Below are 17454 nucleotides of genomic sequence, written 5' to 3'. Positions count from 1 at the left end.
CACGTAACTTAAAGAGTCTTTAATAAAAATAGAAATTGCAACCAGCAGTACATAAAAACAGATTCACAATCTAACAGAACAAGCAAAGTTAAAGATCTCAGAAATCCAACCAGCATGAAACTACTTCATTGAAAAGTGTTTTTTTTTTTTTTTTTTTTTTTTTCTTCATCAAATGATTGTTTTGCATTTGTAGTCTTAAAGCATTTGACGTACCGTGGGACACATTTTTCTGCATAAGATCTGAAGTATGACACCAAAAAAAAATCCAAACAAGGCACCAAAAATGTAAGCTATCGTTCAACCTAAACTCATGCGTGAGACCCCAAATTACATGACTTCGTAGCCGCTGCGGATGCCTCTCATCAACAAGCAGGCCAGTGCGATGCCAAGTGCCTGAAAGGACAAGTTCACATCAGAGACAATGCGCACAATCAGCCTCATCAGACTCTTTAAGCAGAGTAATATTTTCAGCCTAGGGTGTTTTCCAGAATCAAAAGCTGGAGGCGTTGAATGCAAATGAGGTCCTCATGGGGAAAAAAATGCATTTCAGGACTGGAGCTGGTGATCCTTTCGTTGTTTGGATGGTGAGTAACTATTTTAATATGGTCATGTTTGAGAAGAGTAAGGTTTTACATATGAAAGAGCCAAATAGCCTCAAAGAGACACATTTTGAAAGGGAAAAATATTTCATTGGATTGCCATTGATGATGTTCCACTTACTGAATACCCTTTCAAATCAACTAATCAGAATAATATAGATTTCAAATACTTATGGATTTCAAGAAAATTTCTATTTAAAGAGTTTATTGCAAAATAAAAAAACAACTTATCACATTAAACAGTATGACATCCTCTGTATGACCCAACTGTCTTTGAATACCTGGTACGTACCTGCACGAAGGCAAGAACAAGGCCCGCAATTATCACCCACAGGATGTTTGTCCTCAGCAGAGCCTCCAGCACTTCACGACAACCCTTTATCGGAAAAAATGAAAAGAAAAAAAAGCATTTAACCGAACCAAATTTTTTCAGTGGCTGATTTTCTGTCAGACACTTATTTATAAGCAAACATTATCTCAAGCAAGCGCCCCACCCCCCCCCCACCCCCCTCCACAAAGGTTGTTTTCATTGTGTTATCAGAGTTAAGGATGCTTGATTGGAAAAAAAAATCTGATTCTCTGCTTGGTCCTCCACCTCTGCCTCTTAATACTGATCAAGACACTTGTCTCGATCATGGATCATGTGACATTTTACGCAGACCACAAGCTGGTGAAAATGTAGTTAAAATAACAGCTCAGGGTTCCCAATGATTCAGCATTGTGATGAGTTTCATTCTTTAATGCACTTCATATTTGCACTCCATCCTAGTCCCATCATTTCATTCTGGTGTGTTTATCCACAACACCCTGAACGCCTGTCTGTGAAAATATCACATGCTGTATGTTCATGAAAACTGTCTGGGGACTGCTGAACTCAAGGACCAGGCATGTTGTCCAATCACCTCTATCCTGCTGATAATATTAAAGGCAATAAGTAAATAGTAATACCCAGGAAGTAATCATAACACTCTGGCCATCACAGTGCTAATGGACATATTCAAGTCCTGCGTATGATTTGGGTCCCTGGGCTTTTGGACAAATGAGGGAGATGCGCATTTACCTTCTGGTAAACTTTGTTGGGGTCTTTCATGGTCCCGACCCCACAGTCTTTGGAGATCTTCACACAGCAGGAGCTGGGCACTGTGTTCCCTTCTGGTGTGAAGGATTTCCAATCGGCTGAGCTGTTCACACCGCAGCATTTCAGCTGGAAAGGGACACGTTGGGATTTAGCAAAGTCCACATCGCCACATTTGGACATAAATGGAGGTTTGGACGAGGAGCAATCCTGAAGACGAATGGGCTGCTGGATGAAGGCATTGCCTGTCTAGGGCCCATTGTATAAAGTGGGAAAACAGATACATTTTGTGGGAACATTTGCAAAATAGCATGTTAAGTTCCATATTTCTTTTATATTTTTAAAATTCAAAACAGTACCGATAATTTTGAATATTTAGAAATTACTTAATCCCGTTTACTTGGAACTAGTAATTAATTTCATAGTCCGGACAATCCTTTGTAGAGAACTACTCACAACTTCTTGATTATTTTAGGTCCATGATTTAGGTTTGGATTTTAAAAAGGTGAGTAGTTGCCAAAATACTCAAGGCATTTCCCATGACTTTGAAAATGTTCAATAAACTCAATGAAGATAAAATATGAAAGTCATTAGTAAATAAGAACCCAAATGTAGAAAGTGACTTGCTGTAGCAAGGAGATGATGCATCGGTTTTCAATTTAAGAAAAAAAAAAAAAATTCAATCACCAATCATACCAAGGGCCAGACACATGATAAATGTAATATATATTGTCCAGTTAACACAGACAGAACGGTGGACTCACATCCTGCTGCAGAGCATCCACACCATCTCTGAATTCAACCCTGCCACTGTTGTACATGGAGATCATCTCGGTGAGACTGTCATGGACGATTTCTGAGACCTGGACGGGAGACAGAACATGTGAGTCAGAGTTCCTCCCCCCGTGTTGCTTTGCCCTGCTTTGAAATGTCGAACGGCGAAAACAGTCCTCTCACTTTGTTTCTGAAGATGTAACCAGCAATCGCTGCCGAAATCTCAGCAATGATGATCAGTGAGAGGAGGATGGCAAACTACAAGAAAACAACAAATACAGTGAGAAACCTCAGTCATTCCTGTTGAACATTGTTATTCCTCCGCGCTGGGACATACCGTGGTGACCATGCAGTAGTTCTCCTTCCAGGCCCCGCAGCAGCCGAAGAAAGCAATGAAGAAAATCACCACGCCGACGGCAATGAGGAGGATGGGGGCCGCTGAAGCTGTAGGGTCAACCATCAGGAGGGTCTTGTGCAAAAGCAGCTGGACCAGGACGCCCACTACGATCACCGCGAGGCCACATAGCTGCGGGGGAAGCAGAGGTGAGATCCTCAGAGTGGCAACTGATGATCGTTTTCATTGTCAGTGATTCTTTCCTCTATTTCTAAGCTTAAGATGATGTCTTTGAACCTCCAAAAGCCACAAATTTTCGATTCATGGTTCCGAAATCCAGAAAATACTCCCTGCCGATGGGCTGGGGTAAAGTTGAACTAAAGTGAGGTATGCCAAAAAGGGGCCGTAAATATCTTTAATAACTTAATATTTGAAAACAACGTGACTGAGGGAAACTTTCTGCTTTATTTTTCTTACACTAAAGATGAATAACTTTGCTGGTTAGCACCTTATTACTATTTTATTTTTTTAAATCCCACCACTTGTAAGCAAAACGGAAAAATTAGGAAAGACACTTGAGGTTTTACGTCTAGAAGCAGAGTGGGGCTAGTTACTGACAAGCAAATCTAAACTAACAATCCATGGGTGTTTTCACATCGCCATGGTGACACCTGAAAGCACCAAAGACGTGAACATCAATTAACTGAATACAACAGACTCAGCAGTAGTTGCATGTTTAACCTTTATAACTGCTCAGTCGAGCAAAAAATGGTAAGATCATCAAGTAACCACAAGGAAGGAATTTGTAAAAAGAGTCTGCAAGCGTGTATGTGTGTGTGTCTGTGTGTGTGTATAGTCTTTCAGGGTGGAGTGACAGCAACGCATCAATAGATCTATTGCACGTATTGTATGAATGAACTGTTTGGCGAAGAGCTGCAATCAACTGGCTCTAAAGCAAACATGACAGTCGGTCACATGACCTTCCGTATGATTCTTTTATATAAACACTGTGAAGTGGGATTGGACATGAGTGGAGAGAGCAGGATTTGCCCTAATGTTAATGACGTTCTCTTTTTTTTTTTTTTAACAAAAGAAAAATTCCGCTAACACTTGAGACAGAAGTTCCATATTCCTGAGTGCTGATGTGACAGAATGAATCAGGTATTCGCCACTTCTTTCCGTCTTAAACAACCCTTTGACTCTCCTTTAGACGAATGTTCTCCCTGTTGCAACGACAACTTTGCAGTACATGTGCACACACAGGGTTATGCGGTCCTTTCCATGTCACAGCCTCTCCGCCCAATCACTGAACCGTGAAATATTCAGTCATAAAAAAACAAAGTGCCTACGAGCTAAGAGTAGAATGTTGCCTATACAGCAATCCTTTGGCAAATATTAACATACATTTAGCATCTCCCCAATGTTGAATGATTCGACCGGGATAGCGCTATTTGTTTATGGTTGTCTCAGACAGGGAGGGATCAGATCCAAAATTCAAAGTGCATAATTTCTTAATCGTACAGTTCATTGCTTTTTGCATTAACCTTATCCCCATGTGAAAGTTGTGTTAGTGAGGCGAAGGGATGTGGAGAAGTAAAAGGGCAAGTAGGTAGGAATGATCGTGATAGAAGTTTCATGGAGCGGTGTCACGACGCGGTTTATCGACCAAGAACTTGGGATGGCCTCTCTGACAAAAGAGCCATTTTTCAGCAACAAACAAATAAGAGAACTTTGGGGTATGCTTGTCAACACATCTCTCTTTGGCGTGATTGTAATATTGTAATGCAACACCATGACATTGCGGGGGTGTAATGGCTCCCAACCACAGTATCCATGGTAAATATGGTGATATCACAAGCAATCATGTATTTATAAAGTTACATTTCAAGAACATTTAAAAATAAAAGTTGTCCCAAGCGTCAGACAGCAGGAAGGCAGAGGAGGATAACAATAGCTGAGTCAGCTATTCTTACTCAGCGGGAGTAAGAAGTGAGAACCGCCAGGCCAGAAATACATAGAGAAAGAAGACCGATGTCAAGAATCGTTTCCCAAATATAGGCCGGGGGCTGCATGTAACATCAAAACATTGAAAATGGTTCGATAGATATTCAGCGGTCATCACTGCGTGGAAGTGGGAGCTCTCAAATCATGATCTTTGGCAATTGTTACGCATTTGTCAATTGTTATGCATGTGTTTAGTCAAGGGGGAACACACTTAGATAACCAGCAAGCAGAAAAAATACACCTAGGTAACTGGAACAAACACAATTTTCGCTGAATCGAGCAGCTGACTAAACCATTGTTTATTGATGCCTTACTATAAATGATGAAATAGCCTTCTAAAGCTAAAAAAAATTGCTTTTCAAATGGACACAATGTATAGGTGAGTGTTTTCTTTACTTCTTTTATCAGTAGTTTATTTGAAATTTGCTTTAAACCAATGCAGAAACAGCAACTTCAAGCTGGCTCCAAGTTTTACGAGCATGTCGTGCTCTCGACGTCAGCATTTCAAACAGGTGTTCAATCTATGTTTGCCTTCATATTAGGACCTATTCTGCCACAGCCCATCCATCGCCTGACTGTCAGATGGTCCGGGGTGTTATGTTTACATTGTTGAACCTCTACTGCAGCTGGAGACCTGTCCTGGTTGGCACCACCAATGCAAATATTTGAGTGTGACTCAAACAGGCAGGTAATTACTGATGCAGGGAACGATACAAGGAATGAAAAGAACGGGCAAACACTACGAAAAGCGTAGGCAGGCCTCTGTCAAAGGCACTGCGTACAAAATGGGTAGAGTCAGAGAGGCAGTTCCGGCTGTTTCATGGCTTCAAAAATAACCATGTTTTGTAAACTCCCGTCAGTCTTGCTCTACTGTGGGGAATACAGGAGTGGCATCATACACAAACCAAAAGCTTTCAGGAGTTGTTAGAATAAGAGCGTGATGGAGGTGAGCTGACACACAGCCTGGGCCACGATTCATTATGCTAAGCTAACAAGTGCAAAAGGGGTATCTGGACCCTATTTATATGCATATGCAAGGGAAGTCCGTTGTGCCCCAGGCAAACGTTTCCAACTACCACAACTACTGACTGTTTCTTTGGACTTGAATTGACCTCCAACATGGCTGCTAACTTCCATCTCTCCGGACTGAGTTAACTTAAGTACGTTTACATATAAACAGAGACGAAATATCAAAAAAAAATCTTAAACACACATAACTGCTGAATACTATCAGGGCCATTCTGCATCAGTTCTTTGAGTCGTCACCTTTCATTTTTTTGTACCATTTTGCTGACGTCAAAAGACTACAAGGCTTATTTTTGTTTTCAATTTAAATTGTCAGTTCTGGCTTCAAAAGTCAATTTTCTGCAACGATCTGCATTTGTCAAGATCCATGAGGAAAATATACAAAACAGCTTGTCCAAAAAAATCTATAAGCTCCAAAAGAGAACAGACTGTAAGAGCAACAGCCCTTGTTCTTTTTTACAGCCTGTCCCATTCTGTCACCAACGACACCACAACCAGAGGTGCCAAATAGCTGTCGGCTGAAAATGAAAATTATTTTACAGTGATTTCTATATGTCTCATCAATGTGGTTGTCGCTCGCTAAATGTGTTGTTTAAAATGCTGAGGCAAGAAGCACGGTGCTTTTGTTCTTATTTTATAACTATATGGGAAAACCTAAGCAAATATTGGATTTTATATTTGTGTCTTTTCTTTCTTGTTTGATTTGACTCTTATGATATACTCACAGCGAGGATATCAAATATGCTTTTTTTTTTCGTTAAGAGGCCATCCTAGAGGTGTATGGTAATGGAAGGTTATTGTAATTAGAAAAAAACAAGTTGTAAAGTCTTTAGTACGCAAGAATGACCATGTTTCAATTGGCGGTTTGTCACTGAAGGGAAGGCTGGTGGTGTAGCTGGTTCACATGGTCCAGTTACATGGAAGACCAGTCATGAGTTTCACATTCAACCATCACCTCCTCTCCCTGTTTCAACTCTTAAACCACTAAACGCCCGAGCAGGTTGCATCCACATGGGATGAAATATTTTTAAAATAAAATGACAATTTGATAACGTTCCGCCACGCTCATATATATCAAGTGTGTGTGTATGGAGGGGTGTGTGTGTGGGGGGGGGGGGGGGGGGGGGGGGGGGTTAAATAGACTGTATGAATCTGTTTGACCATCAGCTGATTTCACAGAGGACTGCATGCCATGATGTTAGGGCTTGAAAATAAAAACATCCGAGTCACAAGGCTGACAAATAAAATGTGGGAAAAGTCACAAAGATTGCAAGCCAGATGATGGAAATATTTGTGAATTTCAGAGAGAAAAGGGAGAATTTCAAACAAGATTGATTGAACCTGATGACAGATAAAAGAACCAACTTCCGCAAGTTCTCTTGCTGTTTTGTCAAACTTCCACCTCTCTGCCTTTTTAACGGAGGCTGTTTTGTTTTGGTTTGTTTTTTTGTTGCTGCTACTTACCCAGAAAATGAAGTTGAAGAAGAAGAGCAGGAACTTGACACATTTCATTCCCCCCTCCACAGCCATGGCCCAACCAGTTCAAGTTCTGGGAACAACAATACAGAAGATAGAGAAGTTTGAAATGTATGGTAGTCAGTTGATTTTTGGAGGGGAGAATGGTTAGGAGATGACATCAGCGGCAGACAGGAGGAACTGAGTCACCTTCTAAACGTTGACCGGGTAAAGTTATTTTGGAGGATCGCGGTGATAAACCCTTGAAAACCCAGTGGGTCAAACCAGCATTTCCAAACCATTTCCCTCCCCGAACCAGTCCAGATAGGTTACGGACGAAAAGCAAAAATAGTACAGACCAACCAAAATTCAGGTTATCACACGTTAGCGATGGGGAATCCCCGGCAATCGCTATCACCGCGAAAAATCGCCTTCATGTTCCTTTTTTTAAGTTTAAAAAATACGTTTAAAATGAGTTTAAGTTTAAAAAATAAACTTATTTATCTACTTTTAAACACCTACTTATTCCTTATCTGTCCCGAAGTGGAACCTGCGTGAAGTGGGCCAGAAGTGTCGCCGCGAACGAGACCGTTAATCCACACTCGCAAAACAATGCCTCCTTTGTGAAGGAGGGAAAATTAAATCAACCAAAGCGATTATTGAATTGAAACACTTTGAGGATTAAATCATACTTGGATAAACTCAGGCAGATTCGGAGTAACTACTGTTTATTTGCTGTATTTCAATAATATACGTGTTTACTTTCTTATACACTTTTGGTTGCTGTGTTCTAAAGGGTTCTAAACGCGCCGCCCCGACAACGGTAACGTCTAACGGTTGACAACGGAAAATTAGCTTTCTTTTCTGTTCTTGAGTGCTTACCTCTCGGGTGAAGACTCTGGTGTGCGTCTATAAGGGACAAACGCGAGAAAGTCCGTCTTTTTTAGGACTAAATTCTCCTTTTGTAAGTCCCTCCCCGCTGTTCTGCTGCTGCTCCCCTCCTCTTACGTCTCCGTTTAAAGACCACACAAGTGTGACGCATTCAGAGTCTCCTCGGAAAATTAACCACTCCCGTTAACAACATGTTCTCTATCCTATTGACAACCAGCGGCAAGTTTCAGTTTTCCATTTTTTTAGCTCGGTTACCTGAATGCGTCTCATTAGAATGTTATGTTTGTATCTTCAATAATATAAACGTTATGATGAAATTGATCGGTGTAATTCATCTTAATAGCAATTGTTAATATTGTTTAAAAGAAATAACGCTGTTCCATGTTTGATCAACTTTTTTTCAATCCAGCCCCATACATTTTCCAGTCACCACACAAATTAATGTAATAGATGAATTAGGATACATACATATATATATATATATATGACTTCAATACATAAATGCAGATTCATAAATGCAGAAGTCTTAACTTCAAGAGCATTTAATCAAAAGCTCTACAACACATGCATTAAGGCATATGGCACAATTTCATTAAAAACAATCATCTCCATCAAGACGTAAAATCTTTCGGAATAAATCTTTCGGAATAAAATAGAATGTTTGATGAATATTGGCTTAGGTTTGGCCACAAAACTAATTTTGGTATAAATCATCACCATTCTGACATTGTATTTGAAAACCTTGTGTAGTTGAATTTTGCAAATACATAAGAAGAATGTTAATCTTTATACTGTTGGAACAAGAAGTAGAAGAACTCATATTTAACTGGTGGGCAACTTAGTTTAATGCATGTAAAATTATTCAACTATATGGTATATTTATTTTGGAGTGTCATTTGATTATTAAAAGATGTCTATGACATCTTTTAATAATTTAAAAGTTGTTAATTTAAAAGTTGCTCTCTCCACTCATGTCCAATCCCACTTCACAGTGTTTATATAAAAGAATCATACGGAAGGTCATGTGACCGACTGTTTTAAATACAGCAGGAACCACAGTAATGAATATTGGACCATCTTGGTTGTATGATGACAGCGTTCTTGTTACTGTCAAGGCCATATATTAGATTTTATTTGCAGACTCATTGTTCCTCATTGGGCCTTCCCTTTTTTTTTAAATGTATAGTGAAAACAAGAAATTTTCCCCTAATGCATAAACCTTGTTGAAGAGGGCTGTAAAGACGTTTGTCTTTGGTAGTTTCTTTAGGTGGTCAGCTATGATTATTGTGAAAATGTGGCTGAGAAGGGCCTGTAGAGTTATGACTTCAGCATTTTATTGATGATCGTCATTTGTTATCAATTAGTAATGTGAGAAAAAAAAAACACAATTCCCCGATAAGTGATTAATAAAAGCCATGACCAATTCCTTACTTGAAATGAGTTATGTATATTTTCACAATGAGAGTTCAGCTGTCGGTCTTGCTGGGCTGTGAATAATGTGTCTTGTGCAACAAATCCTGTCACAGTCACAGGATGCATTCTGATGCGCAGTCGGAAGTTATCTTTTAAAGGCTATGTATACTTACAAGCGTTGTAGCCCATCGCCATTTTATTCTATTTCCATGACCATGTAAACCCTTAAATCTGTCTTTTAACTATAGGATTTGATATGAAGGTTTACTTATCCACCTGTTTTGCAAGATAAGAAATTAGGTATGATTTCCTTCTTTTTTTTGTGATATTTGCTTCATAATGAAAGCAATGATAAGACGCACCCCAATATACATATAACTGCAATTCTAATTTTGATTAAATAATTATGAGGGTCTTCTTAATTCGAAGTCCAGAAGCCCTCCACAGACTTTCAGAAATTAAAAGGCAACATCATTGATCTCTAAATGTAAACTTCTCTTATTAGACACGAGAATATTGTTTTCTTATACTTATCTGATACTTTCTGATTATCAATTTCTCTCTGTTCTTTTGAAAATGGGTAGTTGTAACAAACTATTGAAGAGGTTTCTTAAATTTGACTCAGTAACTGTGAGAGAGTAACTCCCACAGAGCTCCAGATCGTCACATTCCTTCGCATCACTTACAACACACCCATCTGTTGCTAAGAAAGAGACTTCCTTAAATTTCTTTTCACAGTACGCAACTGTGTTTGAGCTAAACCGTTAAATTAAATGAAAAAAAGTACCTCAAAGAATTCCAAGGACAGCTCCGAAGAACTGGCTTTTGCAAGACAACAGTCATATTTTTGAAGATTCTTCTTTACCCGATCAGTCTTTACCAAAGCAAAGTCAGTGAATTTGTGTTTTAAACTGAAGGTCATGTGGTTTTAAAGTGAAGGTCATGTGGGGAAAGTCACAAGAGTTTGTGGATGTGGTGGAAAAATTTGTTACAAAAGGTCACATTTTTAACGTATGGACCGGAAAAAAACTAAATAAATATGTGTCCGACCACTCATCGAGATTTGATTTGTCACTTGTTGGTAACTCTTTATTACACCCCTCTTACATTTACACACTATCACATATCCATGTTGTTGGATATTGGTTGAAGGTTGAATGAAGGTTGGCGTTACTTTGTCAAACTTTAGCCTATCACGTACCCAAGAATTAACTTATCAAAGAGCAAATAAATGACTGACCCATATTCCACTCCATACTTTAATCACATGTTTATTTCTGCTTGTTCAGCTTTTATTTAAATGACAATCCATTTTTTGTTTCTTTGAACATATGAAAAGAAAAAGATAGTAGGCTCCTTTGAAACGGTTAGCAGAAGTATTTGGTTTCACACAGCTTCTACTGCTGATTGCACCAACAACAGTGACACAACAGAATCATATTAATCAGATAAATAGCGAGCATGGTAGAATTTATATTGTTGCACCAAATGATGCAATTAAGTTGCATGATTTGTGCAAGAGTTGTGTTGGCCTGTATGGACCTGTTTAGGTTTCTGGTGAACTCTAGTCCCCTCTCGATGCTTTCCCTGGGGGTTTACTTTTAGGATTGCAAAGGGAGTATGTTTACAGGCGAACTGATATCATTATTAAATATCCTAAGTCACCAGATAATTCATATGGTCAAGAATAAAACACCATTCTCATGTCTGATATCACATGAGATGAATATTTCAGATATATCTAGCTTTTTGTTCAATGCTGAATTTGTTTTGGTTCTTTCATTTTATAATTGTCATATTATTTCCAAATGTTCCGTTGCTGAAATAGATGATAAACCATCAAATAAATCATATTATGACTATTACCTCATCATTTTGTTGTTAAATAATAGTGTCCTTTATTCATTGTTTAGCTTAACCGACCAATTCATAATGCATAGCTATGTTGGATCATATCGTTTAAAGTCAATATGTATTTCAGATAAATCATTTTCACAGCATCACACATATTAATTATTTTATGGCATAAAATTTAGGTATCTGTGCGACTACAATCAGTTGCGCATCTCAGGATCATTAGAATGGATGCATTAAGTGACACGGATATGTTTACTGATCTTGAGTTGAAACTACAAATAAAATATAGTTACTGAAAAGATTGTGGTATCTCTTTAAGTTTCCCACAAGAGGACGCTACAGTGCTTGTTTAATGTTGTTTTTATGCAGCAGATCCAGTGACGTGTTGTTTCTCGTCTTGACATTTAAAAGACTTAGAGAAAAATAAATATGAATACTTTTATCCTTCCAGTAGAATGATAGTTTGAATTTTATTGTTTATTTTAACCTACTCAGCAGTTTGGTGACAGATTATCTGAAAAATGTAAACATGTTTTGTGACTATTTGTAGAAGAATCTTTCATCGATCACATTGAATCTGAGTTGTTACGCGCTCAATGGACTATTTTCTAAATTTCTCCTGATTTGTAGGACCCCCATTACTTTGTCCTTGGTAGATATTTTGGGATACTATTTGATCAGTAGGATCAAGTGGGAATTGTCATGCAATATGAGGACATTCACTAGCTTTTACTTGAATTCACGCATTTTTTAGTGATTCCTTTCGGATATCAAGACACTAAAGTTTGGAAACTGAGAATAACACCACACTGGAGCACAGGGGCACAGAGCTGATAGTTGATTTCCAAAGTTTATCTGTCGTTTGTCCTGAAATACGGACTTAAGAAAACTTTGTCTGAAAACCAGACTGCATAAGTGCATAACCTTTCACACAATGGGGTGATATTTGTGTGTGTGCAAGACAAATAAAATCCTTTTTAAATGAAGTGTAGTGTGAAAGTATGAATGCGACATGGATAAAAACACCAAAGACGACAATAAAAATTCTTTTTTTTTTTTTTATCAAAATATTAAAAAAAAAAAAAATTATATTTCTTATTCTTCCTCCTTTCTACTATTATCTATTACTGTTATGTTTTTGTACTTGAAACTCTGGCACAACAATTTCCTTCGGGATTAATAAAGTTGTTCTCATCTCATCTCATCATCTCAAAGAAAAATGAAAATGACAGCTGTGAACAGCTATGATAAAGTGCATGTCAACATGCACTGTTTACGTTCACGTCTTTTGTAATCGCTATTCGAAAAAGTTCCATGATGTCCTTTAAAGTGTTACAATTCTTCATTCAAATAATTCTAATCTATGATCCTAAAAATATATGATGTAACGTCTCTGTTAATTTCTCGATTTCAGATTATGCCCTGAATACTTGGACAAGGTGACGACATCCAGTCAGCTGCTATGATTGGCTGGATGTCCTGTAAATCAAAGAAGTGGTGCGGGGAGGAGCCGGAAGAGGCGGGGCTTAAACGGGTCAACGGTCGGGTGTGATCATCATGGCGGGATGCATGAAAATTCCCAATGGTTGGACGCCTAAAAGTGAAAAGACATTATTTATCGTGTTGATACTCGCTGGTTTGGCGCAAAAGTCGCTCCAAAAGTCTGGTAAGAAATCCTTGTTGCATAAAAACAATGGAAATTATTCTCTACCAACGACCCAACGTCTTCGTTTGGGCTAACTTGTGTTAGCATGTGTTCTACATGTCGCTTAGAGCAACTCCAGAATTTGCAATTGTTTACATTCTCAAAACGGTTCTCTGGATGACATTTATAAGCGATCCATTTAACCGTGAATATATTTATGTGTACGTAAACGTATATAGAATATAAAATGGTGTTCATTTCAATTACTATGTTGTTTATTAATGTGAATGAAATGCGTGCTATTTATTTCCCCCTTGTCGTGTATTTGATTATGGTAATAGACCTTTATGTTGACCACTACAAAGTGCGAACATGAAAATAATTTACTGAAGAATGGGGTCGTTAGTGGGTTATGTAGAACTGCCTCCACCATCATGAAGACAAGTTGTACTTCAAAATAAGGTTATGGCTATTTCAGTGTGTCTTCATGTTGCATGATGTGCTCCTTATACAAAACATGATTTTGTCCATTTAAATGCAGATAACAGGCCTATGATTATTGAACTCAGAGATGGAGAGGTTCATAGCATGTCAGGAACCAACCTGTTCTGCTACACAAACACCATCAGGCCAACTTGGAAGCAAACCTGGACGAGAATTCAAGTGAGTTTGACTAATAATTTCCAGTTCTGCGGGACCTGTTGAAATGTATGTGTCAGGCACTTTTTGAAGTCTTTCACAAAAAAATTCTAAGGTTGCGCCTCTTTAAGTAAAGTTTGTCCACGATTCGCAAAGCATCTATATGTGCCAAATCGACAGATATTCCTTCGGATTTTCGGTTAAGTGGAATGTTTTTCATGCAATGTCCATAATTTATTCTAGTATAAACTAAAGCAGGCATTCAGCTGAAAGAGGCAGTTTGAGCCCAAAGTAATACTGATTTTCTCACAGGTCAGAGTGTGGAGTGTCAACGTGTTTAAGGTGGAAATTGTGCAAGGTGAGGAGGAGCTGCAAGACCTGGATCGCTTCAGTATCTGGGGCTGGTTCCAAAGTTTGTTGCACGAGGGGAATAATGAAACCAGCATTAACATCAACCTCTTCAGCAAGAAGACATGCTTTAAGATCAACCCAGCTGATCATACTCTATACAGCATCAAGGCCACCCGCAGTAAGTGGGAAGACAACAAATGGAAGTGTGTTTATCATGGACACAACACATCCTGACACTGTTTTTTTTTCTTGCAGAGTTTGACATCTTCCTCTTTCTAGTATTCCTTGCTGGAGTGTTGTTATTCATCTTTGCCGACTCCCTAAGCAGGTAGTTTTTTGTTGTTCAGTTTCTTGCATGTACAAGTCCTGAAAAGGTCTCAGAGCTTAAGAAGTTACCCTAACCATAGTCTTTTTGCATAAAGGAGTCAAGTTTTCTTCTACTCTGCTGGCATGAGCACAGGAATGATTGCCTCGCTCATTATCATCTTTTTTATTCTGGCTCGCTTTTTGCCAAAGGTAACACGTGGCATTTTTCACAGTTTTGAAAAATGTATAATAATATACAGACCAATAGATTGATAAAAGAAAACGGTCTTCTTACTCGGTTATGTTTCTTCTGTGTGCTTCCACAGAAAAGCCCCTTTTACGTTTTGATCGTTGGTGGCTGGTCATTCTCAGTGTATGCCATCCAGCTGGTCTTCAGGAACATGCAAGTCATCCTTCGAGAACACTGGCATGCAGCTTTAGGTATTGAATTTTCATTCACATTCAATTCATTCAATCTTCATGTTAAGGCCATGAAGAAAAAAACTTGTGAAATTGATCATAAAGAATAAGTTATTCAGTATTCATGTCAGGCATGTTTTCCATCAATGTTTTGTTCAAGTCAATAATTCTACTTTCCAGGTTACATGGTGGTCGTTGGATTCACCAGCTTTGCTATTTGCTACCGCTACGGCCCTCTGGTGGATGACAAGAGCATCAACATTCTCTCGTGGACGCTTCAGCTGTGCGGCCTGTTCCTGGTTTATTTAGGAATTCAAGTCCAGCAAGTTTCCTTTGCCCTCATTATTGCGGCCCTGGTCACCAAAAATCTGGAGTACCCGCTGTCTCTTGCAGCTGCTGTTTGGAGGTAGGTGTTTTTAAAATGCCAATAAAGTACAGTATTGGGAAGAGGTGTTCATTCATCCCTGAACAACAAGAATGCTTGTTTTACACAGAATTTATCTTTTTTTTTTTTTCATTAATTAGTAATTTCGTAGCAAGGAAAGTCTTTTGGACACATTGAATTGTTGTTTAGGAAAATCAGACAGCGCATTCACTGGAAGCCAGAGCCACGTCGCCTGCTGACAGAGGAGGAGTATCAAAAGCAGGGCGAAGAGGAGACTCGACGAGCCCTTGACGATTTACGGAAATACTGTAATAGCCCAGAGTTCAGCCCGTGGAAAGCAGTGACCAGACTCCAGTCGCCAAAACGGTAATTTATTTTGAGCTTTGTATTTCAAATGGACTTTAAAACATCACTGGCTCTGTAAGATTTAGTGCCAATGAAAAGGGAAAAAAGGAGTTGAAATGTCTGGATCTTTCATTTACATCTTGTCAAAGCTTTGTTCGTCATTATACTTAGTTTTTTGTTTTTTGGCCTACAAAGGCATTCTAGGGGTTTCACCAAGTCCATCATTTTAAATGCTATGGGATAATTATCAGTAAAAGTGTTAAATACGTAAAGATGAGACCAAAATACAAACTATGCTAATTCATAATTTTAAAAGAAGGGGGGTGGTGTTTTTTCATTCATGGTAAACCTCTTACGAAATGAGTCTGGTTGTCATTTTGTAATGCCCCATTTCGCCTTATTTGTGTCTTAACTCCTTGTTAGCAAATGCTAATACACCTCTATATGTTTGTGTTGTGTTTCCTCGCTCCCTAGTGCATTGCAGACAGCAAAACTATAACTTAAATGTATAGGACACAGTACATTGACAATAAAGCTTTTGAATCTATTCTGTTTTATTTTTTGGCCATTGTGCCATCCATAACAAACAATTGATTATAGAAACAATTTTTTTCAAAGTTTAACCAGAAATCCTCTTTCTACACTAAATATGTGCCAGTCTTTCAATGCTTGTAAATAACCTGACTTACATAACTTTCACCCACAGGTTTGCTGATTTTATTGAAGGGTCACCTCACCTGATGCCCAATGAAGTGTCTGTCCACGCACAGGAATATGGCTTTGGAGGGTCTTTCTTTGAGGACGAGTTTTTTGACACTGACGACGAGGACGACTATGAAGACTTGAGACCTGTGATGAAGCCACAGTGGGACAGAACTGATGTGTGAAAATAGACAACACACGTTATATGCCTACTTAGAAAGGTAGCTGCTAGAGGTTCGCAGCCTCAGCTGTCCAGCCTGACTTCCAAGGAGCCTCACCTGGGACTGGAATGGGGACGCCCAGACTGTCATATGAGCCGTGTCAGGATGATCCGCCACGTGCCCGGGCTTTACAAGAAAGGAATCACTATCGCACAGAACAGTGTGGTAATTTTTGCTAGAAATGGCAACACAATTTTCCTTTATAAAAAAAAAAAAAAAAAAAAAAAAAGGGCAGATCTGCAACGGCGTACAAAGCGTTTTGATAAATCTGATGGAAACTGGTTTAACCAGAAGTAAATCGAGCATTTCCTCCGTTGCTGTAAATAGTTCTGGCTTGTTAGTTTTCGGAACTTACTGTGTTGAAACCCTTCAGACTCTCGATGGGATTTGTGAGAGGAGAGCAGTGATGTGAATGAAACTGCCTGCGAGATGCTGCAACTGCAGAGCAGAACCAATCGGTGGATGCTCTCACTATGGCTCCACAAATTGTTGAGAACATTTTTACGTGTGTGTGTGTGCGTGCGCGCATTCCTGACCTATTTTTGAATAAAAACAAATATCTAAAAACTCATGCATTAAAAATTGCATAAAATTATATGGCCCTCAATTCCACACAGCATATGAAATGTCATTGTAGAGGAACTTTCAGTCATTTTCAAGATTATTTGAGATATTAAGAGCTTTGGTTAAGGCAGAAAAAAAGATATCAATTAAGTGATTTACTGTCATTTGTTGACAAAACCTAACGATCGAGGGGCATGCAGAGGTTCCTGGTTTGAATTCCAGATGTGGTTGTTTGTACGTGGAGTTGTGCGTTTGAGGTTTTTGTGGTGAAAACAGTGCGATATCAAACATTACATTTTTCTGAGACGTTGGGAGAATGAGTCAATTCGTCATTTTAATGACCTACTCTCCAAAGTGAAACAGCCCTTGACCTATCTAGTTTTTTACGTTTTTATAACTGGTTATCTTACCATTTTGGGGGTTCTCAGGATCATCTTTAGATGATAAT

The 17454-nt window shown here is 38.8% G+C and overlaps 2 protein-coding genes across 2 annotated transcripts; one reads left to right on the top strand and one right to left on the bottom strand.

The window, feature by feature from the left end:
* Positions 1-4: 4 nt before the first annotated feature.
* Positions 5-8289, bottom strand: cd63 (CD63 molecule). The gene is made up of 8 exons (XM_086159732.1): positions 8150-8289; positions 7277-7361; positions 2786-2974; positions 2632-2706; positions 2439-2537; positions 1660-1803; positions 892-975; positions 5-393 (listed from the first exon to the last, which is right to left on the bottom strand). The coding sequence occupies exons 2-8, from the start codon at positions 7340-7342 to the stop codon at positions 328-330; spliced, it is 723 nt and encodes a 240-aa protein (XP_086015858.1). The 5' UTR covers positions 7343-7361; positions 8150-8289; the 3' UTR covers positions 5-327.
* Positions 8290-12974: 4685 nt separating this feature from the next.
* nemp1 (nuclear envelope integral membrane protein 1) lies at positions 12975-17009 on the top strand. The gene is made up of 9 exons (XM_086159756.1): positions 12975-13094; positions 13615-13736; positions 14025-14241; positions 14319-14391; positions 14486-14579; positions 14696-14810; positions 14970-15195; positions 15364-15540; positions 16226-17009. Exons 1-9 carry the CDS (start codon positions 12986-12988, stop codon positions 16404-16406), a joined length of 1314 nt encoding a protein of 437 aa, XP_086015882.1. The 5' UTR covers positions 12975-12985; the 3' UTR covers positions 16407-17009.
* Positions 17010-17454: the final 445 nt, after the last annotated feature.

This window comes from Fistularia commersonii, chromosome 14, assembly GCF_037954325.1.
Source record: "Fistularia commersonii isolate RoL2024-O1a breed Wild chromosome 14, RoL_Fcom_v1.0, whole genome shotgun sequence".
NCBI classification, from domain to species: Eukaryota; Metazoa; Chordata; class Actinopteri; order Syngnathiformes; family Fistulariidae; genus Fistularia; species Fistularia commersonii.
The sequence above is the reverse complement of the archived record's forward strand: the minus strand, read 5'-3'. Positions and strand labels throughout refer to the sequence as shown.